This window comes from Necator americanus, chromosome I (genome assembly GCF_031761385.1).
Source record: "Necator americanus strain Aroian chromosome I, whole genome shotgun sequence".
NCBI lineage: Eukaryota > Metazoa > Nematoda > Chromadorea > Rhabditida > Ancylostomatidae > Necator > Necator americanus.
In genome coordinates this window covers 32,347,196-32,361,209 of record NC_087371.1, presented here as the reverse complement: position 1 = coordinate 32,361,209, position 14,014 = coordinate 32,347,196, and the positions used below count along the sequence as shown (strand labels likewise).

The 14,014-nt window shown below is 39.3% G+C and overlaps 2 protein-coding genes across 4 annotated transcripts in view; one reads left to right on the top strand and one right to left on the bottom strand.

The window, feature by feature from the left end:
• RB195_007531 (uncharacterized protein) overlaps positions 1–3,857 on the top strand; it is a gene marked incomplete at both ends in the record, with an annotated part of 166,133 nt that extends 162,276 nt beyond the window's left edge. For all 3 annotated transcript variants that reach the window (XM_064181211.1, XM_064181210.1, XM_064181208.1), the window contains 5 exons: positions 1,239–1,408; positions 2,679–2,766; positions 3,323–3,421; positions 3,626–3,720; positions 3,783–3,857. In XM_064181211.1, the coding sequence (XP_064038015.1) occupies positions 1,239–1,408; positions 2,679–2,766; positions 3,323–3,421; positions 3,626–3,720; positions 3,783–3,857 (527 nt within the window). The remainder of the gene's footprint in view (positions 1–1,238; positions 1,409–2,678; positions 2,767–3,322; positions 3,422–3,625; positions 3,721–3,782) is intronic.
• Positions 3,858–9,957: 6,100 nt separating this feature from the next.
• On the bottom strand, positions 9,958–13,796 carry RB195_007530 (uncharacterized protein; the record flags this gene model as incomplete). Its single annotated transcript, XM_064181205.1, has 4 exons — positions 9,958–10,115; positions 10,688–10,841; positions 13,473–13,625; positions 13,701–13,796. The coding sequence occupies 4 exons, from the start codon at positions 13,794–13,796 to the stop codon at positions 9,958–9,960; spliced, it is 561 nt and encodes a 186-aa protein (XP_064038014.1).
• Positions 13,797–14,014: the final 218 nt, after the last annotated feature.

Below are 14,014 nucleotides of genomic sequence, written 5' to 3'. Positions count from 1 at the left end.
GTCTTTGCTAAGTGAAAGTGTATTTCGACAAGTTTTGTAAAATATGATTACTATCAACTCTTTATTTTTTTTTTGCTTTTTAAAAAATTAACTCTCTTTTTTTGACAATTTCTCTTTAAATTTCCGATAATTTTGCTGCAAGGTACGTACACTGCTGGTCATTAGAAGTTCGTTGATCATTGAATCATTGAAGCGTCTAAAACCTTATTTAAACTTTATTAAACAAATAAACATTAAAAATAAAATCTCATTAAAAGTAAAAGATCATTCAAAAATCATTAATCATTAAAAGGTCATTGAAAATGTTTCATAGTATAGGTTCGCTCGAATTTTTCTCGAAAAATCAGTAATCAGTTCTTTCCGAAAAATTCCGAATAGCCTTTTAAAGAACTTCTGGATATCGTTTCTCAATAAAAGCACCATTTCTCTCTTGCTCTGCTCTTGTACGGTTCGTTTTTTCTTTTCAAATTCACAAAAAAAAACATATTTTGTTTTTTTTTGTCTTCTGTTTCAAGAGATTTTCCTTTGTCTTTTTTCAGAAGGCGAAACCCCAAAGAATGTGTTTTGCATGAATATATAAGTACGACAAGATAATCCTAGTATGCATGGATCCATGTTTCGCTAGGATGACCATATAAGCTCAACTGGCTGGCTTACGTGGCCATCAAAAAGAGATCTCTGATCATCTTGGATGATTCTTGGCGATTTGTACGAGTTTCCTCGCCATCGCCGAAATTCTGTTTGCTGCGCTTTCGGTGTTATTTTCGCAGTGATTTGTGTGGCTCGTGGTGGACGCGCTCATGATGCGATTAGAATCTGACAGCTGTGTCAAAATACTGAAATCCCTAAGTTCTAGCGTGTCTTTTCCCTTATTCGTCTGTATTTTGTCTTATTTGTATAATTTCTGGAGGAGTGTGGCCCATAAGATCTGATATAAAATACGAATAGGGAGGGGACGTGGCTCTGGTCCCATTTCCTATGTCCCATGTCCCAAATCCCCAAGCTTTTCTCCCAAATTACTATTTCTATTGTGAAAGGCTCCTTAAAGAGGGGGTTATGTGAGCATTATAGCCTCTCTACTGACAACTTTCATGGGTTTAAGACAAGGAACATCAATCAATCGCCACTTTTATCATTGGGACCCTCGCGCCCGCTCCATTTCTCTTGGAAATTTTCTATTTCTAGATTTTCAGCAGATGCTATTCAATCTTTATGAATCACATTCTTTTTTTGTATAGGTATGAAAAAGATGGAATACAAAGGAAAGCAATGGCATGACAAATGTTTCTGCTGTGCACATTGCAAAAATCCGATTGGTACCAAGTCATTTATCCCGAAAAATGAGGATGTCTATTGTGGATCGTGCTATGAAGAGAAATTTGCTACCAGATGTAATAAATGCAAAAAGGTTAGGTTATTTGTTGTTATTATTATTATTATTTCACATATTTTGGACCAGTCATCCAGATGAAATATCCCTATCGGCTCCAATTTCAGCGCGATTTTTTGCAGACGATTTATGAATTTTTTTCATTCATCCGCAAGTTCAAATCTAAATCGGAACGGATTTCACCTGAATGAGGACGAGTTGTCATGATAAAATTATCGGAGAAAATGACAGTTTGTCACGTTTATCAAAACATATATCTTTCAAAAATGAATTGAGTTAAAATGTATGGAGGTTATTCGCGTATTCTGCAACTGTTTCATAAAATTATCGTCAGATATGAACCAACGAAACAAACCACGCACAAACTATGCGTTACTGTAACTGCTAAAAGTTAGCTGAACAGCAAATTCCCAATTAAATCCTCAGGTCATTCTCCAAACTCTTCGCTACACGCAGTGACATCTTTTCCGTAGAATTGGACGAGTTGTCATGTCTCGTAACATAGACTCTAAGACACATTAAAGTTGTAAATGGTACCACCACATTGTTTTCTTTGAACCACATAACTATAGGATATTGAATACAAACCGTTTCTCGTGTATTACGACCCACATTGCATTTGCATGCGTGGACGAGTTGTCCGCTGCAGTCACTGCTCCGAAATCAGCTGCGTGACACTAATTTGACATAAACAGTCTGGAAATTTTTCAAAATATGTCGACTGAATTCTGGACCTCTTCCTGCGTACGAGTTTTCCTAGTAAAACGAAAGTAAAGAAGTACTACAGCACACGTTTAGGACCAACCTCAAACACTAAGATAGCACAACTGGACGAGTTTTTACGTTATTCTCTAGCAATATTCACAGACGCTACCAGTAGAAACTTCATCTCATAGAATAAGTGATGCTTTTAGCAGTAACAACACTTTTGCTCATAGACGAGTAGTCTGAGGACTTTGTGTTCCGTCTATTGTTCGATCTAGCTGTCCAAACTTGCTAAACCAGCTGAACATAATTAAAAACATGCGCGGACATCATGACTTTTGGACGAGTTTCCGCGCAGTACGCGTGGAGACCAGAGTGATGTCGTGTTCTGAGTGATGTCGTTTTTTCACGCGCTTCGCTTATTTTTCTAAATGCTCCCTTTGAAATCATCCATACGACGATAAGGAACAGTGAAGAAATTAGTTATTCCTATCCAAATCGAGAAGAAGTCAATAAACAACTACAAAATACATCGTTTTGCAGTGTTTATGTTAGAAAAACCAACAAGAACACACTTATTTAGGTTATAACAACCGGCGGTGTGACATATAAAAATGAGCCATGGCATCGTGAATGTTTCTGCTGCACCCATTGCAACGTATCACTAGCAGGTAGCAAGAAATTTTATTAATTTTTTTTATTATTCAATATTCGTACTTTAAGCCCACGCACAGATTTTCTGCTTTTTTCAGAAGTTGTCATTCTAAAAAATTACTAGAATAATTGTTAGATTGGGTTATAAGGGAATATAATTAAGTAACAACGGTAAATAATAAAAAGTGAATATAAAACCAAAGTTAAGCTTTAAAAGTAGGTTTTTCTATCTTCTAAATTTCATTTTCTTTGTCTCGTTCAGTTCGTTACGTCGACTTCGTGATGTATGTAGCGATAAGATTGCATATTTTAAAAATAATTAACATTTTTTTCTTAGATCATTACAATTGCGATTTCACTAAATCCTGAATAGAATTCGCATTGCTGTATTCCTGTTTCCTTCGGTCCTCCTTAAAAATGCTGTATATGTAGCAGTCGATGCTTGTGTTGACCCGAACGGCCGCAACGCGCCCGCAGGAACTCCCCCGCGAGTCGCGTTCGCGGTTTCCGGACAAGCCCAATTCACGCGATTTATACCTCAATTTCATGCGTTCATAAATCCTCCTCTTTTAGGTCAAAGATTCACGAGTAAGGATGAGAAACCGTACTGTGCCAACTGTTACGGAGAACTATTTGCAAAACGATGCAACGCATGCACAAAGCCCATTACTGGTACGTAACTTAAACTTTGATAAGAACATGCGATGTTTTGACTTTTTTTGCCAAATCATCGATTATTTTTGCGCTGTCCCACTAATTTTGAGGGATTCTTTTTTGAACTATTCGAATTTTCTCCGCGCGATACTTCATGCAACGGAAAAGGACGAGTTTTCATGGCTGGTTATTTGTAATTGCACCTAAAATAAGCAATTATAGGTATTGGTGGCGCAAAGTTCATCTCGTTCGAGGACAGACATTGGCATAACGATTGTTTCATATGCGCTCAGTGTACGACATCATTGGTAGGAAAGGTAAGTGTTCGAATGTTCTTAGTCGAATCGATAATTGATCAAATAATCGGTCAATGTTTTAGGGATTTATCACCGACGGCACGGATATTCTGTGCCCGGAATGTGCTAAGGCACGGCTAATGGCCGCAAATTCATAACCTCCGACATACCGACGTGTGATCATTCATTCATGCATGGCATTCGCTTTTTTTTTCTTATTCGTTCAAATCTTCATCAACATCCGTCTCTATTTCCTCCTTTATTCATCATGCTCTACTCTATTTTCTCCTACTTTTTTCCCCCTTTTGTAATCATTTCGCCTCGCGTTATCGCTGCCCTTACTAACGCAATTGCAAAATTTTTGTAGACAAAATCAACCCGGTTACTGTTTGTCCAGCGGTGTTCGACAGCAGGCTCCGCCCCTACACACATTTAGTGTACGCATTTTAACCTCTCAAAGGGTATTTCTCTATATTGTATTTTGTCGTCGTCGTCGTCGTTGTCGGCTCTGATTTACTTACTATAAAACACAGCATGTCTAGTCAGTCACTTTCCATTATCCCTGTGGAAGAGTTCATGTCCCCGTTTAGACTACACGCCCCGCCCACATCTCCCCATTTGCTTCTACGTAGCTCTAAGCTCCGCCCCTCAGCAACAGCTAATCGCTAACCCATGTGACAATTAGAAAATTTGTTTGTATGTCCTGGGTGTTCCATGCACATCGAATCGGCGGTGAGGGCGTTAGTACGACGTTTATGGTGACATCTGAACAACGTCGAACTCGTCCTCACACATTCTCCCTTCCCTTCAGCGCAACGAGATTTTCTATGTATATATTATATACACTCAATGCTTTCTCGTGTGTATGTACCATGTTCCAGTTGGCATATTTTCTTCCATGTCGTTCATGTTAGAAGATTTTTTTCTCTCTCTCTCTCTTGAACGACATTCAAATATTTGAAGACGTTGTTATAACTTAATAAATACATTTCAACATAACCATGTTCGATTACAAGTGAATTCAAAGTTGGTGAAAAGAGTCAGTCAGTTCGATCCGTAACCAGGATTGGAGTAATAGTATTATTTGTTTGTTTGTCTATTATTGTTAGTTAATTTTTATTTTCTTCATCTATTTATTTTGATTTATTTCGTTCGCCTACGTTCGAGCCAAGAAGGAACAAATGCGAATTATTTCCTTTGCTAAAAGTTCGCATTTTATGACAGTCTGTATTTAGGAGAAAAATGTGGATTGCATTAATAATATGAAAGTATAGAAGTGCGTAGTTGAACAGTACAGAAGAAGTGAATTTTCCAAAATCTGAATTTATCTTGGGAACGAAAAACAAGAAACAAAAGAAAAAGGTTCGGAGAAGGTGCGAGATAGATGACTTTGGTGAAAAGGTTTTTTGCTGTAAAGGCCCAGCGTCTACCATATGTCATTCAGTGATCATCGCAGTATCGTTCAACACACCTATTTTAGTACTCTGTGGTAAATCACTCAAATAGGAGAAAAATTCTATGAACAAAGGCAAAGTTGAGCTGAGCTGAGAAAACTTGAGAAGAAATCAAAGATACAAAGTTACAGTTGTACAAATGAAATTAATTAGCTTTTAAAAGCTTCGAAAATTCACTGTAGAAATTCTATCGTTAAGAAATAATTCAGTTTTCGGTTATTATTTCCGTCCGGGGAGCGCAGTCGGTCAGAGGTTCCGCTGTCTGCACAATCGATCGTAGGTTCGAATCCGCCCTACTGCTCACCAGGCCCTTCATCCCTGTGGGGTTTGGATGAATTGGTACCGCACTTGTCAGGGAGGATAAAAACACTGATTTGTCACATCGGCCAGCCCCCACAAGGCAATGTATGGGCCAGTTACACACGTTCGTGAACCTCGAACGATTCTGAATTGAAGTCGATCGCGTAGGTGGATCCCAAGCGGATTGATTAGCGCCAGACGCTTTATTCTTCATCCTTTGACCTTCTGATAACAATACACGATCAGCTCACGCCGAGAGCACGTTCATCCGCTTGTTTAAATCATAATGGAATCATCATAATAGTAGAAGGTCCCAGAAAGGTCTCATGTCCACCACGAGGCATTCGCTTATGTTTTGCCATCTCATTACTATTAAATTTTACCGTAAACGTCGGCTTAGCTTGATGTAGTCAATAGGACTTTGGTTCGACACCTCTGTTTTAACGATTAATGGAGATCAAATCCAAATAAGGCATTGTGACACCTTTTGGTATCCAATAATAATCGTACGATGCACCTTTGCTCCTGATATCTCAAATTCACATCAACACTGATTTCTACGGTTTTTCTTCCCTTTTTTTGTGATTTTTTTAAATTGTGAATCCGTAATCTTCCTCGATAACTTCTACTAATCCTTTCATTTTCATTTCTTTCTCAGAAATATCGCCATTCCCTGATGTAAACTTCGTTAAGTCCTGGATGGAACAACGTATATCCACATAGTTTTAATTGCGAGTCTATAGCCGAAAACATGGCTGATCAGAATTGCGCCAAAAGATTATTAGGAATGGAAGTTTACTGTAATGACCGTAACAGAAACAAAAACACTAAAAGTATTATTTTCAGAGGGAAATCTAGATACACATGTTAATTTAGTTCTAGAACTGCTGAAAATGTATGAAAATGTACTATTTTGATAAAGTTAGTTGGCCGCTGTCGTTCCTGTAATACGTGAACCAAGGAGATGTAAAGAAATACGGTGAAACACAAAACGAATAGAATTTTATGAACAACTAAAGCCGCTTAGAGGTTCGATACACAATTGACATAAGGTAAAAAATAAGAAGATAGAAATGAGAGCATAAAATGTGCGCTTCTTCGATCGATACCGTATTCAAACCATACTTTCGTGAAATTTGACGCTAGAATGGATGCTGCTTTAGCACTGCTTTAATTATACTGATATGATTTGACCTCTACGGTATCCAAGGTCCCATAAGCTTTTTTTGTGGATCATATGAAAAAGTCACTAACAACGTTAATTTGAAATATTAAATATTTGCAAAATTATTTATTTCTATTCTATTCCTATTTGCAAAATTTTGAGGGAAAATCAAACATTTACAGCCTTGCGCATGTTGAAAACAGACCACCGTCCTACTTTGTCAGTTAGGTGTGCTAGAAAGGAGCTTAAGTGCACTAAGGGCATTAAGAAAATATCAACTCGACCCAACAACATTCACGATAAAACGTGCAGCAAGAAAAGCCGACGTTAACAAAGAAATGCCTCATGCTGGAATCGAACCAGCGTCCTTCTGTTTACTAGACAGACGCTCTGCCCCTGAGCCAATGAGGCTGTGCTGCTCGTTCCACGTAACTTCTAGAAACCCAACGCTAGAGCTCAACATTTACAACATGTATTTTCTCTGTGGAAAGAGGAATTGGATATTCCCTGATTCTTTAGGGGAAAGAACAGTTCGTTTGGAAGTTGCGCTTGGATATCTGCAGCGATGATGTGATTCATAATAAGATTCGTGCTCGAATGGCTCGTTTAAAGACATCACCCCACGAATCTGGAGTGGTACGGATTTCCGGTGGAGCATTCGTATACGGGATCGTAGATTACTGAGAGAAGGCTGATTCCGTTCACCACTTTCTAATTGCCGTAAAAAAACGGCCCGGAAGACTTCTACTTACAGAATAAAATTTGAAACTGCTTTTTCCAGCATTTACAGCAAAATCAAATCATTTTTCGAATACAGATACAATAAATCAAATATCAAGTACAGAAAAATTAAAGGATCCTGGAGAAAAAAAACGGTCAGTGGCGGTATTTGCACTCAAATTCGGAAGGTGCATCTTTAGTTGTTGCCGCTTTGCTTGAAGATTTATTTCTAGGCCAAGACCATTTGTGAACAATTGCAGAGAATTTATATACTCGTCTAGGAATTTAATTTTCACGGGATTCTCTTGTTATGACTAAGCTGGGAAAAGTTCATCATAAGGAGACAGATAAAATAAAGTCAGAAATAGAAAAATGGCTACTGCTTCGTTCACTTGAAGTTATGGAAAGAATGTAATTGATTTATCGATTAGATAAAACATCACTCATATATGAACAATTTCTATGTACCTGTTCAAGGCAATCGTGAATGATCGTCGAATAGAAACCGATATCCACAGTGTTTTATCGTACATAGGAAAGAAGGGAAAAGCCCGTGTTAATCAATGAACAAATCGTTCCACATCAGTGCAAATTTGGCGCAGTGTGCACTAAGGACGAGAAGAAAAATGACTTCATTATTTTATTCTGTTTGAAAATTGTTGGAAATAGTATTTTACGGATATCTGAGTAAAAATTGCGTCAATCTTACATATATATTGTAGAACTGACCATGCCTAGCTAATTTTTTATTTCCGATAAAAAAAACTAAAACGGCCGGAAACATATTTTACTTATAGTATCGTTTTTGTTGTATATATATAGAGGATACATGCATCTATAAGAACAACAATGTAGTTTACAGGTTTATCTAAGTTTACAGTTTACAATGTTTATCTAACAAACAAACAGATAAATTCAACTGACAGTTCTACAATTACGACCTCTAGGGGACATTTCATTTCAAAAAAAAAGATGTATGTGGAATCTACATGACTGCACAGAAATGGACATCAGCTTGAAGGCATCACCCCCGAATCTGACGTGAAATGGATTTTCGACAGCCAAAAACTATACGGGGGCGTAGGTTGCGTAAACGGGTGGGATCTCTCTCTCTGAATCAATGCAAACAGACGGCTTCGGAATGCGATTCCTTACGACTTCCTCTGTTGCAACGCGCCACCCCTGCGCCCCGCCTCGGTGGGCAATTCATTTCATTCGACGAATCGCAGACGGGGGCGGGGGGCAAGGGTGGTGCCTTGCAATGAAGGAACCGCATTCCGAAGTCGTCTGTTTACAGTGATGCAGAGAGAAATGAGAGAGGTGCCACCCGTTTTTGCAATCTACGTCCCCGTACAGTCTTTGGCCGTCGGAAATCCGTACCACGTCAGATTCGTGAGGTGATGTCTTTAAGTGTTGATTCGAGGGTATACGAGCTATGTCGTGCGCGAGGAGAGAAAACCTCTCAACAGGAGCAGGCGGTCGGGACCAATGAAGCTCCAGATGCTCACTCACGTACCTCTCCTTCCATCCGGAATATTCGGGATTGTTGGTTACATTGCTTGAAACTTCAGTCTGCAGAAACATAATAAAACATTCCATTTAGTAACTTGCGAAGAACGGCACGTTTAACTCCAATTTTATTTAAAAAAAAAAACCCTCGGAATAAATGAAAAAACAACATGGAATCTGGATATTGTTCGAGTTTCCTTTTATTAGAATATTAATTATAGAATGAATGCATCTGATTTCCCAAAACAATTCAGCAGCTCTTGAACTATATTTCCTTTTACATTTAAATGACAGGAATGAAAGAGTTTGAAATAAAGTGCAGGTGGAAAAAATATCTGCAGGAAAGACATTAGAAGCATTCTGGATTTGTGACAGGAATCTATCCATGAATTTAAAAAAAAATAGTGATTATATACTGACTTATCTAATGGCTTTATGCCATTCTCAAAACTTTGTGAGCTATAAAATTCTCCCACATGCAGTTCTTTGACGGTATTCAGCCGGCCATACTTAAGAATAAAGCCTAGTATGTAGATCTAATTCGCCTAGGTTGACAATTTATAAGAACCAGCCCTGCTAGTCACTTAGAACGATATCGAGGCTTGGCAAAAAGAGAGAGGAACGTTTTATGAAATGTGCATAGCATCAAAGACTTCGAATCATTATCAGGCCTTTGATAAAGGCGAGATTGTTGAAATGCATGCCATAAATAGAATTTCACAAAAATCTCGCTCCCAAAAGCAGAGAAGATAAATTCAGTTCACAATGTCGAGGTTTCAACAAGAACATAGAGATTTTTAAATTTCTAATCAATAGAAGGTGAATCAGCAACTAGATGTATTTACTTAGATGGAAAAATGTTGCAATCATTGCTCTAGAAAACAAATCGAACAAGACATAATCGAAGAAAAACATAAAATTTATTCCAATCCTCCTTTAAACACGTAAAACAGCTGCAAAATAACAACTAGCTACAAGTAAACAACACAGACACCGGTAAACTAAGAAAAAATGAAGAAATTCTGAATCTAAAGTCAAATAAGACTGCTAACAACATACCAATATTATGTAAATAACTAAAAAAGTGACAATACACATAGTAGGCTATTCTTACAACTTCACAAGCATCGGCTCCACCAGCTCCTTCGATTTCTCGTGTCCGACGAGCAACTCGACAAGTTTCAAGCCGAATTCAAATGCTGTTCCAGGTCCACGGCTGGTTACCACACGGTCGGCGACAACCACACGCTCTTCGCTGTACTTGTATCCTAGAAAAATTTAGAGCCAATGTGTCACCGTTGTCCTGCTGACCTATTTAGCAACTGAATGTTGGATCATTTAAAGGCAGTGCATCGCATTGATGATATTCGAATCTCTTTGGGAATAAATAGGGATAGTGGTGCAGTTGACGAGAACGAGCGTAATTTCGCTCAATTCCAGATTCATTAGTAATTCAGGAAAAACAAATGGAACAGCCTTGTGTGATTCCGTCGTCTCAACGATGCAACTTATCATGGGTATTGGAACGATGGCAACCTGCTGCGTGCCGCTCCTACTGTGGAGGTAGTGCAGCTTTTGGTGTTTATCTGCGTTATGTTAGTTAGATTGCAAAGTTTGGATAACGACGAAGTCGTTCTATCGTGTGATAAGGTGAACCGTTAGGGAGATGGGATCACACAAGGCTGTTTCACATGTCGATTTCTGGATTACTATGAGTTGGGCGTGATCACTCATGAACTGCTCATGAACTATACACCAACCCTATTTATTCGTGGGAGACTAGTGCATCAATTTCGTAATGCGCTGACTTTGACATCACTCCCGGGAAATCCACACTAACCTCCATCTTCAAGCTGCTTCCTAACACACGGATGACTTGTCACCAGTGCAGCCGGGATAGAGTGGGATTTTAGTGCTATGGGTGCTGCACAGATCGCTGCCACATACTTCCCGGCGGTATGATGAGCTTTCAACACCTGCCCGACAACGTCACTCTGAAAAAAAAAAAAATCCTACTCATGCATGTTCCAGAGCTATTCCCAAAAGATGGTTCGAAGGAGAATGAAAGATGTCGTAAGAATGAAAGCTGCTTTCAGGAATCCATCTCATGGCAGGGTTTTTGAGAATACATCTCGGAACTACATGTATGATAACAACTGTTGAGTGATGTCAGTGCCTAAAGAACATTTCATTTTCTGTGGACAAACAACTAAGACGTATGAACTAGAGTGCACCTGCACGCACTACCAAAGCTGGAGACGGATTTCGAATGTCAGTGGAGAGGTTATGTGATATTTAATGTAGAAGAAGGATTACCCACTTGACATCCAAAGCCACAAATTCCGGCAGGGATTGGAACGGGCGATTCAAACAATTTCAAACAGAGAGGAAAAGCTTCAATACTACTCAAGAAAGGCAGGAAAAGAATCACACACTCTATGGGATCGGAGTCGGAATCATTCTAAATAGATGACAGTGAAGTCAATGGCAAGACCGTAGATGGGACACAATTGCAAAGTCTAGTCTCATAGATGTGTCTCTAAATTCCAAAGAAGTGTTTTTAATTGATTTCCTTGAGCTGTAGCCAAGATTGGTATTGATCGCCTTTATTAAACAACGGCTAAAGTTTCGGCGTTATCGTCTTCGTCAGGGCCTGGAAAATTCAAAGCCATTAGTGATTTATCCAATCAGACGCCTCGTCACCCTACAGAAAGCATCCGGCATCCTACTAAGTAAGTAAGTACTAGCCAATGTGTTGCTGTTTGAGTTTGTCTACCGTTTGGATGCTTTCGGTAGGGTGATGAGACGCTTGAGGAGATAAATCACTAATGGCTTTGAACTTTCCAGGCTCTGACGAAGGCGATAACGCCGAGACGTTAGCCGTTGTTTAATAAAGGTGATCAATAACAATCTTAGCTACAGCTCAAGGAAATCAATTGAAAACTACGTTTGAATATGCCGAGATTCAAAGACAGTCGAACATGGGCAATACTCTAAAGAAGTGGTCAAAAACAAACGACATGCAAGAATAGAAGGTCAAGGGACCGCGTATACTATTCTGATTGCTACCTGCTCGCCATGGCCCTGTTTATGCTAAACACAAACAAGTGTTGAGTGAAATAAAAAGCTCTGAGCGTTTTCGTTAGATGACTTTAGTGAGCCATATCTGACGATGTAAACATCACATCGAGTTCACACTATACGGTGATATTAGGAGAACAAAAACCGAAAAAGATCGCAGTCCAATCGCGCTGAGCCGCCAAAACAATCGCCAAACCCGGCCAAGAAGATTTTGCAGTGGGTTTGGAGGGATTGAAAGGAATCATCCACAATGACCACCTCTTATTGGGCCAAACACTCAATTCGAACCTTTACGCTAACAATTGACCAGAATAAAGCAGGCAGTCGACTAGAAGCGGCCAGAATTGGCCAAGAGAAAAGTTGTTGTGTTCCATCAAGATAGCGCCAGGTTGAACACATCTTTAACGACGCGTCAAAAGCTCCGAGAGCTTAAATGGGTGGTTCTACCGCACCCGTCTTATAGTCCAGACCTGGCACCAAGTGACTATCATCTTTTCGAGCATTTGAAAAATGTTTTTCATGGTATACAAAACTGGTCTCAAAAGAGCCTTGTGAAAATGAGGTGGTCAGGTTTTTTGGTCAATATGGACGATAGATTCTTCAGTTGCGGAGATATGAAATTACTAACAAAATCGACAAAAGTCACCTAACAAAACGTAGCATATTTAATTTAAATCGGTTAGTCCTAACTATGTTAATCTCATCGCCGAAATTTAACAAAAAAAAACACTCAGGACTTTTTACTTCACCTAATACTTCAGTATTCGCGCTAGGCACACACGAACTATACAACCTGTACAGTTATATAGCGGAAATTATCCAGATATTGGGAAGAGGCGTTATTGTCTAGCATACTGTCAAAGTCCAATCCAAATAGGTCAAATACCTAGAGAGCGTACAATTTTTGCAAACAACTCTCTGTTTCGTTACACTGAACTGCCAGATATTGCCGTTCTAAGTTATTTGAGGTACTCAGCTTAGAGACGTAGTTCACGCGAAAGGCCAAGTCTCGCAGGATATGGAACAATGACGGATGGGTGATTCTGTGCATGATCTTGGCTGCAGATCGAGAAGGTTAGGCGAAGCTGTGTTCAAGGACAATGCGTCTCGGCTAACATGCAAGAAACTGCATCAGGCAATGATACCGGCCCGTCGACCAAGTAATTAACAGATGAATGGATCAGGAGGTAGGGTAGGCCCATCTATTTCTTTCTAAAATGCTCTCCAAACGGATTGCTCCCTCGGACTTTGAAAAAGTTTGTAATTTAGGTGAGAGTACTCTCAGAATCTTTAGCAATTCACCCCTCGTGGTAGTTTTTCCTGCCGCCGGAGTGCCTAATACTACTCGGGTATCTCTAAAGGTCAGTAGCACTCCGGCAGCAGGAAAGAAAAAAGAGTATTCCAAAAGTTTTCTTTAACTTCTACGATAAAGAACAAATGAGACCATCATACTAACATGATTCCACGATGATTCGAAACTATTCTTTCTCATACCTCCAAGAAGAACATGACAAGCACATTCCCACAGAGAATATAAAACTTACTCCAGCCAATGTATTGCTACCAGGCTGACCTCCAGGAAGGATCACAACGTCAAATGTTTTTGACATTACATCTTTCAACGCACTGTCTGGTGTAATCACTGTCTTCCTGGAGCACTTAACAGGATTTGGTCCGTTAAGTCCTGCGTAGGTCACCTAAATTCAGGACTGATCACTTAGGAAAGACATGACAGAGCAAAACAGATAGAATTTGAAATCACTGGAAATAACCTCGACTCCACCCCTTCTCAGAATATCGGCTGTGATTACTGCCTCCATCTCTTCGGCTCCATCGGCAAGAATGAGCAATGCAGTTTTTGGCGACATACTGAATAAAACTCTAAAGAACAGGAATTCTCTTCCTTGACATCTATGGAATGCAAAAACGATTCTAGAAAGAAATCAGGCCATATCTACCACTAATCGACTACATACCCAGAAAATCTGCGAAGAAAAAAAAAACTTTATTCACTAATAATAATAATAACGAAGCTTCAACAAATAACAACCTATGCTTGCCTACAGGAATTATTCCAAGAAGTATA